This window comes from Crocuta crocuta, unplaced genomic scaffold, assembly GCF_008692635.1.
Source record: "Crocuta crocuta isolate KB4526 unplaced genomic scaffold, BGI_CrCroc_1.0 scaffold197, whole genome shotgun sequence".
NCBI classification, from domain to species: Eukaryota; Metazoa; Chordata; class Mammalia; order Carnivora; family Hyaenidae; genus Crocuta; species Crocuta crocuta.
The window spans coordinates 12,381,061-12,401,457 of record NW_027532002.1 but is presented as its reverse complement, the minus strand read 5'-3'; the positions used below and the strand labels follow the sequence as shown (position 1 = coordinate 12,401,457).

The following is a 20,397-nucleotide window of genomic DNA, read 5'->3' as shown; positions in this document are numbered from 1 at the left end:
TTGATAAACACATTTGCAATTTTAAGATCACACTATTGTTCTGGAGACTTTTGGGAAGATTCCAAAGATGCTATCAAAATTATGAAGACAACAGCACTTGAGCTAACTTCTGCCAACCCAAACGCCAGGAAATACCATTCAGCTACGGATGCCGTTCTGTGCTATGCCAATTTCAGCTCTCGCTCTGTGCATGAGCTGCCAACTGACTCTTCCGTACTGTTTGAGCATTCTTGAAAGGAGCATTTCTTGTCATTTCTAAACTCAAAGTTTGCCAATCAAGTACTGCATGAGCCAGCTGCTAGGCAGGAACTAGAGACTTTTTGTCTGTTGCAAGAATCAACTCTAGCTGTACTAGGAAACAATCCACCTGGCAGGTTCCAGTTAGAATACGTTGCAGAGGGAAGGGTGGGCCAAGTCCTGGAATGGAACAGAGGCAAGGGATTTATCCCAAGTCAAGGCGCGTCAATTCTCCTTTCATGTTACAAAGCAGCAGTAGGAAAACATGAGTAGCAAAATGAAACAACTCTTAGAGAAAGAGAGAGCTATACATAAAAAGACAGAGTCTTTGAAATGGTTAGTCATCAAAAGCTGCTTACCAGGCAATATACATTTAAAGGGAAAGAGATTCTCTGCTCACCTACAGGCCATCAAGGATAAAAAACTGATCTTAATAAGTAACCGACTTCCGTGTGAGAACTTCTAAGGGCAGCAAGCTTCCCATCAGCAGCTATAGATGCTGGAAGGCAGCAGTGGAGCATCCTCACGTGCTGAGAGCAAATACCTGCCAACCTTTAATCCTCTAACCCAGTTTTTAAATAAACCAACCCCCACAGACCCACAATACTAGGTTCTTCAGCAAGAAGAAAAGTGAAGCCAACTAAAGGGAGTATCAGAAGAAATGGTAAGGAGGGAAAAAAAAAACACATAAAGTTCTGATGAATTATTGCCTTTTAAAAAAAGCATTTTTTAATACTTATTTCTGACAGTGAGAGACAGGGTGCAAGTGGGGTAGGTGCAGATAGAGGGAGACACAGAATCTGAAGTAGGCTCCAGGCTCTGCTAGCACAGAGCCAGACGCAGGGCTCAGAATTCACAAACATCAAGATCATGACCTGAGCTGAAGTCAGACACTTAACCAACTGAGTCACCCAGGTGCCCATAATTACTGTCTTTATTAAAATTTTTTTTAATGTTTTATTTATCTCAGAGAGACAGCACGAGCAGGGGAGGATCAGAGAGAGAGGGAGATACAGAATCTGAAACAGGTTCCAGACTAAGAGCTAGCTATCAGCACAGAGTCCAACGTGGGGCTCGAACCCACGAACCATGAGATCATGACCTGAGCCGAAGTTGGATGCTTAACCGACTAAGCCACCCAGGCGCCCCTAATTATTGCCTTTAAAAACAACAGTTTGCTTCAAAAAGTGGTGACTACTAGGTACATTTTTAATATTTAGTGATAGGATTTTAGATAAAGAACGAAGTCTGTATTAATACAGTGAAGGCAAAGCTATTCCAACTAAGTACTCCCCCACGGAGAGGTTATATACTACAACAGAACTTGGTCAAGAGTTGTTCACTTAAAACATTACATCAGAAAACTACCTGACAGCTATCTGAAAGTACAGTTCACTCTAGCTGGTATCCAGAAACACAACACAGTTCTCTGAATATGGCATTTTCCCTTTAATTTTCAATGAAAATTATCTGTAGGAGTGGAATCTGAATCATGGAATTTTGTGATCGAGAATTAATTTAGATCATTTTGGTTTTTTGTGTGTGGTTTTTATTTGGTTTCTGATTGAACTTAAAAAGCTCACTTCCACCCTCCCAGGCTCTCTGAGATTCCTCTTACAGGTAATATTGCTCAATCCAGTAGGACAGATTTAGTCATCTCTTCAGTTAGAGACGCTGCTTCCCAGCTTCTCCTGCAGGCAGACATAATGGACATTATGCTCTGGCAAGTAAGACACCAGTACAAGTGTAAAAAGCTATCCTCAGGCAGTGTCTTACTCTGAGGTGGCTGTTGATTTTTTTATCCTTCATCTTTGCGGGCTGGAATCAGACTCAATGCCTGGAACTTGAGCAGTCATCCTGGGCTGGGAGGCGGCATGTAAGCCAATAGGAGCACCTGCCCTAGATGATATAACACAACTACTACAGCCTTGGACTGACTACCCTTCAGCTCTTCTCATGAAAAAGGAACACTCATTTAAACCATTTCTTTTCTTGTAATACATAGCCAAAGCTAATCCTGACACACAGAGCATGCCAAAATAGTTTTAGAGGCATGAAAACAGACATATGGCAGCATCCCACAGACATTTTGGCCTGATATATGCCTGTGAGTTGGAATTAACAGGTGATCCAGAGAAAGGGAGTAGGTTTTTGACCACACTTTAAGATAAAGCACCAAACAACCTAGAAAGAGGGACATACCTGAGTCGTTATGTATTTATGTTTATCCCAAATATTATCTATCATGCATTAGTCTTGATATTTTTTCCAACACTTGAGTCCACCTTCCATAGAACAGTATCCATTGTTTGCAGAAAAGCAGTCTGACAATGAACAGGTAACAAAAAACCTCCTGATGACCTTTACAAAATCACTAATTTCTAAGCTTCCATCTGTTCCCACTGAGATTTTGATTCATATAAGCCCAAGGTGAGGTACAGGTTCTTAACCAGTTAAGAAACAGAGCAGCTGGGGCGCCTGGGTGGCTCAGCTGGTTAAGCATCCGACTTTGGCTCAAGTCGTGATCTCATGGTTTGTGAGTTCGAGCCCCGCATCCAGCTTTGCACTGACAGTGCAGAGCCTGCTTCAGATTCTCTGTCTCCTTCTCTCTCTACCCCACCCCCACTCTCTCTCTCTCTCAAAAACAAATAATAAACGTTAAAAAAAAAAAAAGAAAAAGAAAATAAACAAAGCAGCTTTTGCTAACCTTATACTTTCACACTCAGGTCAGAGAGCTTTCCAAAACAATGATGTATGAGTCTCATCTCATCCCCAACTCCTACCCTGGGAGATTCTAATACAAAAGGTCTGGGGTAAATTCTAATGTAAACAAAAAACTATTTTCTCTCATGGAGCTGAAGGTAGAGAAAGTCTTTATTACAGAACACTGCCAACTAATAAATGTAAAAACTGACAGACATAAACATAGTAATAATGTGACTGGGCAAATGGCAGCAATGGATATTAAACCCATGTTGAGAAAGACTAGAGGTCAAGACATATATTCTCAAAGTCCTACTGATTACATCTTAATCACAGGTGGAAAAGGTACCTTTACAATGCAGATATTGGACAGACGCTACCTTAACTGTATGATCAAACAATATGACCAACAATGAGACACAATGACATCATTTGCTTCCCAGTGAGACACAGTGAAGGTACTCCTACCCAGGAAAAGTTATGACCTGAGCCTAATTACATACAGGCAATCAGTCAAATCCTAATTAGGCGACATTAACCACTAGCCTGGATTTCTCAATGCCATAAATAAGAAAACAAGTGGTGGGTAGGGGGTAGGTGACACCACATGGAACGGATGAGGACTCTTCCAAAGATAAGAGGGGACTAGAGAGACAAGACAACTAACTGCAATGCCTAGTCCTTAACTGGACTCTATTGAAAACTAGTTAATAGAACGTTACTGGAGTAACTATGAAATTTAAATATGCACTGTATATTAAATAATGGTCTCAGGCTGAATTTCTTAAAAGTGATGATATTGTGCTTAATATCAAGATGAATGCGCTTGAGGTGACAAGTTAAAAATAGTACAATGCTCCCATTAATAATTACCTCTAATTACAATGTTTGTATAACTAGGAGCACCTGAGTGGCTTGGTTAAGTGTCCGACTTCGGCTCAGGTCATGATCTCGCAGTTCCTGCGTTCAAGCCTTAAGTAGGGCTCTGTGCTGACAGCTCAGAGCCTGGAGCCTGCTTCTGATTCTGGGTCTCCTCGCTCTGTCCCTCCCCCTGCTCATGCGCTCTCTCTCTCAAAAATAAACAAACATTAAAAAAATTTTTTTAGGGACACCTGGGCGGCTCAGTCCGGTTAAGCGTCTGACTTCGGCTCAGGTCATGATCTCAAGGTTAATGGGTTCAAGCCCCATGTTGGGCTCTGTGCTAAGAGCTAGCTCAGAGCCTGGAGCCTGTCTTGGGATTCTGGGTCTCCCTCTCTGTCCCTCCTCTGTTTACGCTGTCTGTCTCTATCTCTCAAAAATAAACATAAAAAGAATTTTGATCTTTTTTAAAAAAAGTTATTAAAAATATATACCAAATTTCCAAGACAGAATTATGTACCTATGTATTTATTCTTAAGAGGAGAGGCAATTGCAAGAACATATTTTTAAAACTCACAAAAGCACAGATTTCTTCCATTCTGGGGAAAAGGGTAAATTACAGAAATAGTTGTCCTTTCCCTTTTAAGTTCTCTGGATGATTCCTGACACATTCTTTGAGGTCTAAGACTAATATACAGAGATAAAGTTAGTACTAGGTTTAAATCAACAGAGAAATATCACAGTAACACATTCATCTGCAACAAACACATGCAATTTAATAATCCTAATTTATTAACAATTCCAACTAGATAGATAGATTTGTCTTTTTTCTTAGCTTTTAGTGTTTTGAGTGATACCTCCTACACCAATTCAGAGAAAATGCCCATGTGTGAAGTTGGGGATTCTATTATATCACTGCCTAGCATACATATAGAACCAAATGCCCACTTGAATTCTGCAAAGAACGCAGGCTGCTAAAAATTGTCCACATTTTATCCCTGTAAGATGAGAACTTCCTTGTCCTGCACACAAAACCACCAAGCCCTTCAGGGTTCTCAGCTCCTTCCCTTCGGCAGTGTTTCTACCTTTACTGCTAGCAGCTTCTCCATCTCCTGATCTCACTGGCTGCTTCCAATTACATCTACTTGGTTTAGTTTTAAAATCTCAGGAAAAGCCAAGACCATGTGTTCCAGTGGGATCTTCCTTAAGTTTACTCTTGGTTCACTGACCCCTCTGTCCCATTCTTAAAACAAAATCTCTACTTGCTTAAGTCACTCAAGAGATTTAAAATCATAAAAGTACTATGGAAATAATGTTTTAAATACAATCTTACTTCTCTTAAAACAATCCTTATTTTCCTAAGAACACAAGAACCCATTACACAAAACTGTATCACTACACAAAATTAACTCTAAATAATATTCATTTATTTATGTATCTTAAAAATAGATGCCTAGCAATTCACTTTCGGAGTTTTTGCTACTCAAGCAGCCACAGAAGTTTAAAAGATGGATGTCCAAGAATGTTCTGTAATGTTACCACTTGTAATGTGAGAGGCTTTACTGAAAACCAGTAAAAGCCTTACCTGTAACCAGTAGAGATGGAAGCATTTAAATGACACCTCAATTTACAAATTAGAAAGCGAGGAAGTGGGGCGCCTGGGTGGCTCAGTCGGTTAACCGTCCGACTTTGGCTCAGGTCATGATCTCATGGTTCGTGGGTTCGGGCCCCGCGTTGGGCTCTGTGCTGACAGCCAGCTCAGAGTCTGGAGCCTGTTTCGGATTCTGTGTCGTCTTCTCTCTCTGACCCTCCCCTGCTCATGCTGTCTCTCCCTCAGAAGTAAATAAAACATTAAAAAACTTAGAAAAAAAAAAAAAAAAAGAAGAAAGTGAGGAAGAGATTAAGGGATGTGCCCGAAGAGAAAGCTAGTTTAGAGCAACTAGGAGAGATATAGTTTAAATAAGAGCTTCTTCAGCAATGAGTTACTTTTAATAAACAGCTCCTTATAGCTTTTAATCAATGCTGTTTTACAAAAATGTCAGAGATATATGCGCCTTAAACTCAGTAATATGACAAATTCATCTATTTATAATAAAGAAACTAGTAGGCATATTAGACCTTAAGTCCATATTCTCTCAAATTCCTATTTTAGGCTTTTACTCTCCTCTTAAACTTTTTACGTTATTGGATTCTGTAAAAACTAGTAATGTCTGACTTAAGAGTCCTGAAAGATAATACATCTGATTCAGTTTCTTCATTGTGCAGCGAGAAAACAAACCCAGAGGCAAGAGGGGAGTGACCGATGGCGATACAAAGCTCAGGCAGAGCTGGGCTGGACCTGGACTCTCACCCCAGGGATCCTCCCTTAGTCCCTTTAGCATCAAGGTACAAACATGTCAGCTATTTCACATCACCGTTAACTGTGATGGAAAGCTTTGGGTAACACAGGATAGATGCGTTCACACTGACATGGAGTTGAAATTTTGATACCTCTATCCATAGATTAATGGGCTTTGTTATATGGTCTCTAGGACCAAATATGTTCAGGGTGGCTGGGAAGTTGCAGGGGAAGATGCAAATATCGCTGGCCATAAAAGCAGAAACACTACAAGAAGAGGCCAAAAGTGAAGAACACCTAACACAGTCAGGTGGTTCAAGACAGGCCTAGGCAATTCTCACTCATAAAGGGATAAAATATGAACAATTTCAGCAATCTGTTCTCAATACAATTCCAAGGGCATTTTACTCTATATGTAGTCTAGGCAGTATTAGTTACCATGGAACCCCCAAGCTGTTGCAGCTGGACATTTCCCTAAATTGGAATAGGAGGTACTACTTCAAGTATATATAAGAAAAGAGTCAAACAGGAAGGCAGAGATGTAAAAACAAATCCATAAGGGAAGATCCTAGAATGTTGTTATTTTTATTTCCATGACTGTCTACCTCTAATTATCATTGATAATGCAACAGAACTGTGAACTACTTTAAAAATAATTACTATCTGAGGTATCTGTTATGTTGCAATTATTTTTCTACTATCACTGGTCTATTTCTGACCTCAGAAAAAATGCAGTTTTTAAAAAATAAATATAAAAATAAGGTTCCTTTCTTAATAGTCTACCTGTTTACAAATCAAGTTGTCTAATAGTTGCACACACGCACACGCACAATAGATCCATGAGGAAAACTAGCTTGAGCTCACTGTTTAAAAAGCACACTCAGGGGCACCTGGGTGGCTCAGTCGGTTAAGCGTCTGACTTCGGCTCAGGTCATGATCTCACGGTTCATGGGTTTGAGCCTCGCATTGGGCTCTGTGCTGACAGCTCAGGCCTGGAGCCTGTCTTCAGATTCTGTGTCTCCCTTTCTCTCTGACCCTCCCCTATTCATGNCAAGAGGGGAGTGACCGATGGCGATACAAAGCTCAGGCAGAGCTGGGCTGGACCTGGACTCTCACCCCAGGGATCCTCCCTTAGTCCCTTTAGCATCAAGGTACAAACATGTCAGCTATTTCACATCACCGTTAACTGTGATGGAAAGCTTTGGGTAACACAGGATAGATGCGTTCACACTGACATGGAGTTGAAATTTTGATACCTCTATCCATAGATTAATGGGCTTTGTTATATGGTCTCTAGGACCAAATATGTTCAGGGTGGCTGGGAAGTTGCAGGGGAAGATGCAAATATCGCTGGCCATAAAAGCAGAAACACTACAAGAAGAGGCCAAAAGTGAAGAACACCTAACACAGTCAGGTGGTTCAAGACAGGCCTAGGCAATTCTCACTCATAAAGGGATAAAATATGAACAATTTCAGCAATCTGTTCTCAATACAATTCCAAGGGCATTTTACTCTATATGTAGTCTAGGCAGTATTAGTTACCATGGAACCCCCAAGCTGTTGCAGCTGGACATTTCCCTAAATTGGAATAGGAGGTACTACTTCAAGTATATATAAGAAAAGAGTCAAACAGGAAGGCAGAGATGTAAAAACAAATCCATAAGGGAAGATCCTAGAATGTTGTTATTTTTATTTCCATGACTGTCTACCTCTAATTATCATTGATAATGCAACAGAACTGTGAACTACTTTAAAAATAATTACTATCTGAGGTATCTGTTATGTTGCAATTATTTTTCTACTATCACTGGTCTATTTCTGACCTCAGAAAAAATGCAGTTTTTAAAAAATAAATATAAAAATAAGGTTCCTTTCTTAATAGTCTACCTGTTTACAAATCAAGTTGTCTAATAGTTGCACACACGCACACGCACAATAGATCCATGAGGAAAACTAGCTTGAGCTCACTGTTTAAAAAGCACACTCAGGGGCACCTGGGTGGCTCAGTCGGTTAAGCGTCTGACTTCGGCTCAGGTCATGATCTCACGGTTCATGGGTTTGAGCCTCGCATTGGGCTCTGTGCTGACAGCTCAGGCCTGGAGCCTGTCTTCAGATTCTGTGTCTCCCTTTCTCTCTGACCCTCCCCTATTCATGCTGTCTGTCTGTCTCTCTCAGAAATAAATTAAAAAAAAAAGAAAGAAAAAAAGCACACTCAAAGTAGAAAACACATTTTTATTGACCTTTCAAAGCAGCTGACTTCCAGGTGAAGTTTCAGATTAAGGGAGCCTTTTAAAGTACTATCTTTCAACATTTAAAAATAACTTCTTTCCTTTTCCCTGAAGTCTCAAACTTTGCTTTTGAGATTTAAAAGGCTGGTGACAACCCTAGTACCCAAATACTTCAAAAGAGTATTTCACGTGTCCCTTCTACAAAGGGGTAGGTAAGAAGGTTCTACTGACGTGAACTGGAGAGCGTGTATTGGCTCTCAACTGATAGATCATACGGGGCCCAGGTTTTACATTAGGATTTGTCCCAATCAGCACTGAATGTCACCCTACTGAAGGGCAACAAAGTCTAATAACTATGTCCTTCTGACTGCATCCCACTCACCTGTAAAGAAAGCCAAGGTACGTTATCTTACCTCAAACTGTGGGTAAGGAGGAGTCATAGCTGAAGGGGGCCCTGAGGTGGGAGGTGGCATCCCTGAAGTGGGTGGGAACAGACCCAAGGCATTCAGATTTAATCCAGGAATTAAATGTGCTTGAAGCTGCAACAGCAAAAAGGTCCTTCATTTTACATTTAAAACATCAAGTGTAAGTAATCATAAGTGACAGTATTCAGATTGTGACCTCTTGTTAAAAAAAAAAATCATTTTATGACTCAAATTTTAGAACAGACCAGATGTTCCATGTTATTATACTTAAGCACCTATCTGTTTATATTTCTTGAGATTTTAAAATCTGTGTGCTCATCTTCCCCCTCCTTGATCTGAAGCTACACTAGCTTTCACAAAGCAGGGAACACACCCTCACTTTCCTTAATGACCAGCTCACAGTACTTAGACAAATATGTACTCTGTGTGCTATGGGCACACAGTAAATACAGACTGAAAACCTTGCATTAGTTGAATAAGTAAGCAAACAAGGTTTGTGCACTGAAAAGCAAACCAGATATACAGAAAGAGCTATTATTAAGAGATTTTTACTCCTTGGATAAAATTTGGCTGTCATGGTTCTAAAAGTCTACAACAATGTCAAGATCTTTCAAAATCAGGTCCCATCCCATATAACTATGGCAACTAAACGTATCTTTGGAGTATATCCAAGAGCCAGAAAGGGGACTTTGTGTTGGTTGAATTTTATAAGAGCTGAGGAAGAGAGGTGGAGATGACAGAGCTGAGACATGAGCAAATCTGAGAGTCTCTTTAAAAGGTGTATGGGTTGGATTAACTCACAACTGACTCTGAAACATGAGATGAGCAGTTATAATGGCAAGGTAGGGAAGACAGCCAGTCCTGTGGGGTAAAATGATCAGCATTTTTCTAGGTTCTTCTCACAAAGACATTATTTTTATATTTCCCTTCTTTTACATATAGTGTTTCAGAGAACAGGCCTAACCGAGGAATGTTCTTCTCTATCATTTACTTGAAAATTCAAAATGGACTACCAAAATGTTACATCTTCCACACCATGCCATCCATTCAGGAATGTCCGCAATTCACTTTAAATGCCTTCACTACACTACACACATTGTCATTTTTAATTCTTTTAATTAATAATAATAAATTCCAAAGTTTATGACTAACCACATTAAATTTTAAATTTGAATTAACAGTTGCTTTATATGCATGGTATCTATTATAACTCCAGTCCTAAAAAGCATTCAGTGTAGGCACAACAGCCTCATTTCACAGATGAGGAAACCAATGCCTGGAGACCAAGTAAGTTGTCCAAGAGAACACAGCTGTAGCTAACATGCAGTTGAGCTGGGACCCAAACCCAATTCACATCTCTCTTAAGCCCACATTCCTACTCTACTAATCTTCAAATTAACATTATGCAGAAGATACTCATACATAAGGTGTTAGCCTTATGTAACAGGTAAGGAAGCTAAGTCTCAAAGACTAAACCATTTGCTAAAATCAGAGAGCCACACTTAATGTCAAAGCCCGTGGTCTTCCAAACCAAGGCACACTCAATATGGTGCTAAAAATCAACTAGAAACTACATCTAATTCTGCCACCATCAACGACATCAGGATTAATGCATAAAAACTGTTCATAAAAATAAAGGGACGTCCTCCATATTAAAACTAACATTCATAGAAGCAATATCATTTTCATAAGACTCCCTGATTTTCTTCATGATCTCTTCCTCAGCTTTGGCACATGTTTCAACGTTGCCTTTAACTGTAATGGTGCGCTCTGGATTATACAGCGTCAATTCCTGCAATCTGCAGAATGAAAAAGAAGGGAGAGTAAAAGAATGGAAATTATAGGAGGAAGACAGTTAATAACAGTTCAGCCACAGATGGCAGTTAAAACCCAACTGTGGTGGCTGGCAGTACATAAAAGTGGGTGGTCAGACATGATGAAAAATGGGTAAGCCCCAAAACACATGAATCCAAGAATTATAAAGCTGCAGAAGAAAATACTTCCCCTCCCACCTTCTCAATAAAAATTAATGAGTGTACACAGTTCACTTAAGTCCATGTTTGAAACACAGTGTACTTCTTGACCACTTAAAGTGAACGTTTTTCACAAAAATTTAACAATGAAATGTAAATAAAATGATCATAGGGATGTACAGTTTTAGTGGAAGCCAAGAACCAGATGTCCATAAACTTTAATAAGGATGTTCCTAGTCTGCATGGACCAATTCTAAACATAATTGGCATGCTCATGCAATTGCGTTTTCTGGGTCACCAAGCAAGAAATAAACATGGAAATATTCCAAAGAACAAACCAGAATTCATGTGTCTAAACTTACTTTTTGCCAGGAATTTTAGAGTTTAAAGTAAGCTGGAGAAAATAACATAAATCAATGTGTCTTGACTAAATAAAAAGAAAATGGTCCCTTGATGACCATTTATACCACTACATTAGAAGGCCTCAGCAATATTCAGAAACCCCCTGCTCAACCAAGGTCCTGGCAAAGCTTCAAAATCCACTCAGATGACAATTGCGACTGCCTGAGCCCTAGTCACTCAACAGCCTTGAGAGGAAAGCAGTGGGAGATTCTTAACCATGGAAAACAAGACTAAGTACATAGACTGGAAGGATACAGAAAACTGGTACAGCTCTCCTTAATTGTAGAGTTAAAATCCTCATTTTCACTACTTAGCAGAATGCCCTAAGCTCAACTTGAGCCAGATGAATGGGTTATTATTCCTTAACCTTTCTTTTATTTCCTAAAAATGTAAACATCTACACAAGGAAGACTATTTGTCTTAGACTAAAAACAGTTTATTTCTCATCTCTGGACTCAACCCACCTCTCCCTGCCACACATTTTATATTAGCTTTTTTCTAACAGCTCCTTTACAATAGCTTTTACGATTTTTTTTTTCTCTGAAAACCCTCACCTTTTTGGGTTTAAAATTCAAGACAGCATAGAATCATTTATTATATTTACCACTCTGTGGTTTTTTTTCTTTCTTTATAATCAAACAGGACTTCCCTATTTCCTGCCACACCCTTCTCTGAAAACTTCTTGCTACATGAACATGCTGCCTGTCTTTCCTTAGCATTCTTCCTTAGTTCATCCATCTCTCTTCACCTCATCTTTTTTTGGGTACTCTGATGTAAACTAAAAATGGTTACCCTCAGAAAGGGAAACCTTTCCATACAATTTCCGAGCATTCATAGACCCAAGGTGTGACAGCCAGCTTCCAAGATGACCTATTCCTTAGTGGGCCCATCGTCTCCAACCCTGAATAGAGCTGACTTGTGTCAATTATACTAGAAAACCTATACAGTGTGGCTTCTGAGGCTGTGTTATAAAAGACATTGTCACTTCCGTCTTGCTCCTCTTAGATAATCCACTCTGGGGGAAGACAGCTACCATGTCTGAAAGATACCCAAGCAGCCCTAAGAGGGGGCCATGTGCTAAGTCCTCACATAAACAGTCAGCATGGACTTGTCAGCAACATCAAGAGACCCCAAGCCAGAAACACCCAGTTAAGCTGCTCCTGAATTCTTGACCCACAGAAACTGGGTGAGCGACAAATGTTTACTATTGTCTCAAGCTGGTCAACTGTTGGGATAATTTGTTACACAGCAATGAACAATAAATTGGGTTTCAATTCTGGGAATAGGGATCAATAAATCTGACCAAGACCTCAGCTAGAAAATATGAATGTAAAGTATTTAGTGCTTTCTGCTTCTTTAGGAGGAACAGATCACACTTTCAGCAAGGGTTAGACACAGATAGAAGGTAGTAGATTAAGCTAGAGAAACAAAATGTAACATGGTGGTATACAGGCTAGCTCAAACTCCTGTAAGAGGACAGAGGCTCTGTGTAATATATAACCTACAGCTTCACATTGCTGGAACAATTTCTAACTCAAAGAAAGCAAGGAAACACTTACGGAGAGATCGTGATTTTAGTGTCAGTGTCTTGCTCAATTTTTTTAAGATTTCTTCCTTCCTTACCAATAAGACGGCCTACAAAGTTATTATGGGCTAAAATCTTCAAGGGAATCTCTTCTGTGCTATAAATAAAAAAAGAAAATGTCATGCAATCAGGGTAAGTATACCTTCTTTTGGGTAAAAAGACAATATCCATTCATTACACATTTACTTCCTACCTACCATATAGGAAGCATTATGCTAGGAGGAGTTTTAAGTTCACTGACCTACATTCTAGGAATGCATGAATAGAGGGGGCAAAAAAAACAGTAACAAGTATTTGAAGTTAATTTTTAAAACCATTTTCTTTTATGCATCTCAGGGAATATCTTCCAAGTTAGATTCTGTTAGCTCACTGAAAACACTTCTTACTCAAACCCACGTCCCTAAATCCCCAATACCAGAACAAAATGTACAAATGCAAAATAGGAGGATTTTTAAAAAATATTCTTAACTACATTCCTAGAGATACATGCACAACTTAAAAAAGTAACAGAAGAAACTCAACAGTGATTACTCTTTAGGAAAAGAGTGTAAGGGCAGGAAGGGGGGCTTTCACTTTTTATTGAGTACCTTTCTGAATTTCCAAGTGATACCTATCACTGTTGAAAAATATCACATTATCGGGAGGGTGAGCCTTTCAAACATATTTTTCTATTCTGAAAAAGAATTACGGGGGCGCCTGGGTGGCTTAGTCGGTTAAGCGTCCGACTTTCGCTTAGGTCATGATCTCGCGGTTCGTGGGCTCGAGCCCCGCGTCGGGCTCTGTGCTGACTGCCAGCTCAGAGCCTGGAGCCTGTTTCAGTCTGTGACTCCCTCTCTCTCTCTCTCCTAGAAATAAATTTAAAAAACATTAAAAAAAAAAAAAGAATTATGATCATATAACATAGTGATATATAACATCACTAAAATACATTTAATACATGTTAAAGGTCCCTACAAATTCAGTGCTGGTGGTTAGGTCCCCAGGCTAAGTCCAGTCCCTTAGTCTGCTCTCTCCTTTTAGGGAAGCACTGCACTGTAAGCTCAAGTGGCATAGAACCTAACCTCTGTTCAAAGTTCCTGTGGAACAGGCATTTAGAGTTTCAACCTCGAGCACCCAAATATATCTCCAGTTTGCCTTAGCACAGGATTAGAGATTTCTTCACTTCTTTACTCCCTACTGCTGCAGAGTAGGGCTGGGCAGATGGTAAGAACAGAGGTGCCATGGGCTCAGAGTAAAGGACTCAGGATTTGAGGCCCATTTCGAGTAAATCCCAAGGAGATTTCTTGGTTGTCAGATGGGCTTCCTATCCCGTAAGCGCCTTCTTCTACAGCTAGACTTTCCCCATTAATACCAACCACCCCATATCCAAACACGATTGAAAATAAAATATTTAAAAGACTTCTACATTACAACCAACTCAATAGTACCCACCACTGCAGCTCTTCAGGACAGCTTTGCCCTTTGTTTGTTGGCAATTCCTAAGAATTCTGTCATAGAAGTTCAAAATAAAGCAGCATGAATAACAACCTCTTCACAGCTTAATCCTCTTTACTCACAATTTTATATCTTGAGCTTCCTTATGCATAATCTCCAGAATAGATTTACAAGCTGCAGAGGTCCCTTCAGGGGTAGAGAGGATAGTAATGGACTTCTCAGCAGCACCCGCATTCTCTTTACGATGGACATCGATTCTTACAGTGAGCACAAGGAAAGAAGGAGAGCTGTAAGCATGTATTCACAATTACAGAGTCTGGAATCACCAACTTCAAAGTCACAGAAATGCAAACTAGTGCAGCCACTCTGGAGAACAGTATGGAGGTTCCTCAAAAAACTAAAAATAGAACTACCCTATGACCCAGCAACTCTACTATTAGGTATTTACCCAAAGGACACATAAATACAGATTTAAAGGGGTACATGCACTCCAATGTCTGTATCAGTGGTATCAACATTAGCCAATCTAAGAAAAGAACCCAAACGTCCATCAACTGATGTATGGATAAATATTCCACTGTGGAATATACACAGTAGAATATTACCCCGCCACTAAAAAGAATAAAATCTTGCCATTTGCAATGACCTGGATGGAACAGGAATGTTTTATGCTAAGCGAAATAAGTCAATCAGAGAACAACAAATACCTTATGATTTCCTTTATATGTAGAATTTAAGAAACAAACCAGATGAACATATGGGAAGGGAGCAGAGAGATAAGAGAGGGAAACAAACCTCTTAATAACAGAGGGCAAACTATGGGTGATGGCAGTGGGGGTGGGGGATGGGCTGGATGGGCGATAGGTACTCAGCAGGGCACTTGTGATGAGTACTGGGAATTGTATATAAGTGTTCAATCCCTGAATTCTACTCCTGAAACCAATAGCGTACTAGATGTTAACTGAAGTTTAAATTAAAAAATAATTTAAAGAATCATGTTATGAAGTTACAGATACCAACGCAATAAAGAGGTCCTTCATCTTACATGAAAGGAAAAACAATACATATGATAGGATTTCTCTTTTAAAGCTACCTGTGTTAGCAGATACAAAGAGTAAGTCCAATAAAGATACATTCCCAACTTAAAAATATTTCCAGGGATAAGAGGAAAGGTAACTGTCCCCCTTTTTAAATTTTGCATGCTTGTTTATTTTGAATTAAACACAAAATAAGTCTTCTGTTGTTTAAAAAGTACAAGAAAGAAAATCAACTATCTGAAAAAGTATGTTTGGGAAAAATTAAATACCGTGAGTCCCTCTGGCCACTCAAACACTAGAAGAGCTACATAACTCCTGGCCGTAAGACAGCTGCTTCAGCACACCAATTAAGTCAAGGTTCGCATTTCATTTTCCTAAATGTCTGAAAACTCAAGATTCATCTCCGAATGAAGGCCTATAACTAAAAATAAGGGCAAGGAGTAGGTGGGGTGATGGGTGAGATAAAGCAGTAATATTAAAAATACATTATCAGGGGCGCCTGGGTGCCTAGTCGGTTAAGCGTCTGACTTTGGCTCCATTAAAAAAAAAAAAAAATTATAATAGGGGCGCCTGGGTGCCTAGTCGGTTAAGCGTCTGACTTTGGCTCCATTAAAAAAAAAAAAAAATTATAATAGGGGCGCCTGGGTGCCTAGTCGGTTAAGCGTCTGACTTTGGCTCCATTAAAAAAAAAAAAAAATTATAATAGGGGCGCCTGGGTGCCTAGTCGGTTAAGCGTCTGACTTTGGCTCAGGTTATGATCTCACAGTGTGTGGGTTCAAGTCCCGCGTTGGGCTCTGTGCTGACAACTAGCTCAGAGTCTGGAGCCTGTTTCAGATTCTGTGTCTCCCTCTCTCTCTGACCCTCCCCTGTTCATGCGGTCTCTCTCAGAAATAAATAAAACATAAAAAAATGTTATAATAAAAAAAAGAATACAGTATCATGATAAGCACTAAATAGTGTATGCAACTGCTGAATGTGGTATTGTGCACCTGAAAATAATACTGTACATTAATTATACTTAAATTTAAAAACATTTCCAAACCCTTAAAAAAAAAAAAAAGGCAATGTAGAAATGAAACAAGAGCTGTCTAGAAATAATTTTTAAAAATATCTTAAGTCCGAATCTCAGGAACCATCTTTCTAAACCACTATTTCAATCCCCAATCACTGTTGAGTATTGCTTACGTTCTAGTAGGTAATATGTTAATCTAGTTTATTTCCACCCATTCACCCGTGTTAAGGATTACTAAACTCTGAGCCTCTGAGACAAGGGAATATTGCGTTACAGATCAGGGTAGCCCTCTGAAACCATTCCAGAAACAGAAGATCTAATAATGACTAGTTTCAATGGCAAGAGTTAATTAAATCCACCGGCAGAACTCTGCAAATGAATCATCGGATATAACAAAAATTGCTTCCCTTCCCTCTCCATCCTCCATCTTCCTGCCTTAAATAAACCAAACAGTTCAATTTAATTCATAGAAGCTCTTTCCTCTGACAAGGAAATGAGTAGCTTTAAAAGGAACAACTCTAATCTACCACAGGACAAGGAAGGGAAACCATTTAACAATTAGTTTCTATAGGTAACAGTGGATCAAGAAAGCATGGAGCCCTTGGATTTTAATATTAAAACCATGCAAATTTAAGATTAAAACTTCCCCACTCGCTACATTATAAGGTCAAAGACCACTTAGCACACAAGTTACTAGTATCCCACATCTCCTGCTTCAAAGCAGGGGAAGGGAAGGCAGGATCAGACATCGCTGTGTAGGTAGAGGGGGCATGCAACCACCACTAACACAGATCCTTTTGGTTCTGCAGGACTAAGGAGTCAGCTAGTTCCACACAGGCATGGTGCCTATGATCAATATGGATATCCCCTTAATCCTAGGGGAACAAACATACATAATCAAGATATACGCAGCACCATAGCTGTACTTTCAGAAAAAGACTGCTTAATTCGTAGACCACATAAAATAAAGTCATTTTCCTTACTAAATTTAAAAAACAAAATAGGGCCACCTAAGTGACTGACTTCGGCTCAGGTCATGATCTCATAGTTTGTGGGCTCAAGCCCTGTGTCATGCTCTGTACTGACAGTTTGCTCAGAGCCTGGAGCCTGCTTCAGACTCTGTGTCTCCTTCTCTCTCTGCCCCTCCCCCGCTCATGCTCTGTTTCACTCTGTTTATCCAAAATAAATAAATGTAACCAAAAAATTAAAAAAGAAAAAAAGGTAAAAAAAAAAATAATCCAGTCATCTCCATTAGCTGGTCCAAGGCCAAAATTTCCATACCCTGTTGTGTACAATGACACAGCCACTTCTCTCCAGTGCACTAACTATAGCAGCCACTGTACGGTCCCAGAGACGTGCTAGTGCACTTTACAGAACAAGGTGAGAACAGTTTACTACTAAACTTCTTGAGTCAAAATATCCACGTACAGCCTAACAGGATGGTTAATAAAGCAAATCAACATATAATGCACTGAAGCTTTTAAATTGAAAGAGTATCTTAGATATATTTTAAGGGCATTAAACATAATTTACATAACAGTGATTTCATTCATTTGATAAATATGAGAGCCTTCTACCTATCAAACCATGTGCTTAACACTGGAGTTACTGTCATAAATAAAAACACATAGCTCCTGCTTTCTACTGCTGCAAATCTGGCTCCCATGTTTAATGGACAATCTCCAATCTCTTAAAATTTGCATATTAAAACTATCCAATAACATCTTAAAGAATAAGCCAATCCAACCACATGGCTTAATCATGGGATAAATTTGGACTATAAACTGAATGATTCTTTACCAACACAAAACAAGACTGANTGTGCTGACTGCCAGCTCAGAGCCTGGAGCCTGTTTCAGTCTGTGACTCCCTCTCTCTCTGACCCTCCCCTGTTCGCGCTCTCTCTCTCCTAGAAATAAATAAATAAATAAAAAACCATTAAGAAAAAAAAAAGAGAACAGGCAAGAAGTGGCCCTTTTATTTGCCAGTGCCTCCCTCATCAGAAGTGGATTAGGTATCATTTGTTTTCCATTCATGTGTGCAAACTTGAAATTCTCTTTGAGATTAAGGTTTTGCCTCAGATTTATATAAAATGAACACTAAAATATCAAATCACAAGGTTTTTCCAGATTCCCAAGTACTGTACAAGGAAGAGTCATAACCACACTCAGAAGGATACCTAGTACCAGAACAACTTACTGTTATTAAGATTCAAAGGGCAAAATATTAACATCCCCTGCAGCCTCACAAATACTCACTTAGACTGAGTCTGTTTGGTAATGTTGCGAATGGTGGCACCTTCTTTTCCTATGATGGCTCCAACAAACTGGGTGGGGACCAGCAGGCGCAGAGGCAAGTCACACGGTTTTTGCTTGGAGATGGATCCAGGAGACCCCTGCCTCGATGAGCCCCTCTGCCCAAATCCACGGCGACCCCGGGGCTGCTGTGAGGGGTTCTGCTGGGCAGCCATTTCATCAGGGATATAAGCCACTTTCAACGTGAAGCTCTCCAATTGGAATCCATTTAGTTTGTCTAAAGCTCTGGAAGAAGAAAACAAGCAGGGTATGGGAAGAGAAATTGAGCTATATATAAACCTTTCAGCAAAGCAATACTCCTCTCTTTTCACTTGGGTTACTAGTTCTAAAACTTCTGAATAAAGCCAGTGATCAAGTAGCAAACGCCTAACACATATAATCCAACCCCCAAACACACACACACAGATACGCACGTGCGCAGAAGACCAAGCTTCCAAAGAGAACATATTTGCCTCTTACCAATGAAAAATAGAAAATAAGAAAGCTTAATCAACAGAGTTTGATTAAAACTATTACCCATGAGGTTAGTAACAGCTTATGAGTAACCTAAACAGCAAGAGGAGTGGACAGTCTTTGTCTTGTCTCGTCTTTCCAAATCAGAATGGAAAAGATGTTAGAAATATGTATGTGCCCCCCACTTCACCTACTTGAAAAATAAAAATATTAAAACATTTTAAGAACTAAAGAACAAATTTCCCTAAAGCACTCATGGGAGATGCAGAGAAATTAATCCTCAGGATAATCAATCAGTCAGTAAATTCCCAGTAGTTCATGACCAAGTCTCTGAGAAAAAAAGTAGTCCCTGACTCTGTGGAATTTATGATCTGATTTGGGGTCAGACGGCAGGGGTGCTGGTGAACCAAAAAACCAAAAAACAAAAAACAAAACAAAAAAAACACAAATGAAGCTATTTTCTACTTTATCTATCCATCCGTGCATCCATTTACCCACCCATCTTTCTATTTTGAGAGGAGCTCTACTTTTTTCTTCATTTTCAACCTTATTACTGAAAAGTACCCAATCTTAGGCATATACCTCAAGGTGAACGTACATATCCAGATCCAGAACTAGGATATACCAATGCCCCCAGATGCCCCACCAGGGCCTCTTGTCAGTAATTTCCCCTCCCCTAGATTTCTAACACTATAGATTAATTCTGCCTGTTTTAAAATTCTATACAAATAAGTATATATGAGTATATGTTATATACTTTCATGTCTCGCATCTTAGAAGACTCATCTACATTTTTGTGTTGTACCTTATCTACCTATTTTCTAAGTGGATAACTCAACAAAAAAATTGATAGAGAAGATATGGCCAAGACTTCAAAAGCATACATAAATACTCCTAAGAATACACACTCCCCAGTACACAACAAAATTAAAAACAAATAAAGATCCCACACTTTCTCTAGGGTTACTCAAATTCTTTCCTCAGATTCTGTCCCAATGAGCATGGAGTTCAGCCCCGGCAAGGAAAGAAAAATAGGGATGAAGCAGTTTCTCTCTAGTTGCCCACAGTGGTCATTTCTGGTTCATATACTGTCTTCCTTATTTGCAGATTTAGTTTCTGCCTTGGATGGAAAGGGGGCGAAGGCGGATAATCCTAGCACCAAAAAGGGCACCAGAAACACGGAATCGCAAGACAGGACTAGGCAACCAAACAAGGCATGATGTTCTCAGGACCCAGAATTCTGCCCTCTGTTCTTACTTGAATCCCCTGTTGCAGAGCTATCCTACAGTGTCTAGCACATGAGTGAACTCCTAAGAGATCACTATCAAACAGAAAAAGGAAAGTCACAAGAACTTTGTCCCCATCACCACCACCCCCAAGACACTTCCCAGAATCAT

The 20,397-nt window shown here is 39.6% G+C and overlaps 1 protein-coding gene across 6 annotated transcripts in view; it reads right to left on the bottom strand.

The window, feature by feature from the left end:
- IGF2BP3 (insulin like growth factor 2 mRNA binding protein 3) overlaps positions 1-20,397 on the bottom strand; it is a 148,372-nt gene that overhangs the window by 17,861 nt on the left and 110,114 nt on the right. For all 6 annotated transcript variants that reach the window (XM_077775375.1, XM_077775369.1, XM_077775372.1 and 3 more), the window contains 5 exons: positions 18,491-18,772; positions 14,306-14,440; positions 12,724-12,846; positions 10,453-10,588; positions 8,778-8,903 (listed from right to left, as the gene is read on the bottom strand). In XM_077775375.1, the coding sequence (XP_077631501.1) occupies positions 8,778-8,903; positions 10,453-10,588; positions 12,724-12,846; positions 14,306-14,440; positions 18,491-18,772 (802 nt within the window). The remainder of the gene's footprint in view (positions 1-8,777; positions 8,904-10,452; positions 10,589-12,723; positions 12,847-14,305; positions 14,441-18,490; positions 18,773-20,397) is intronic.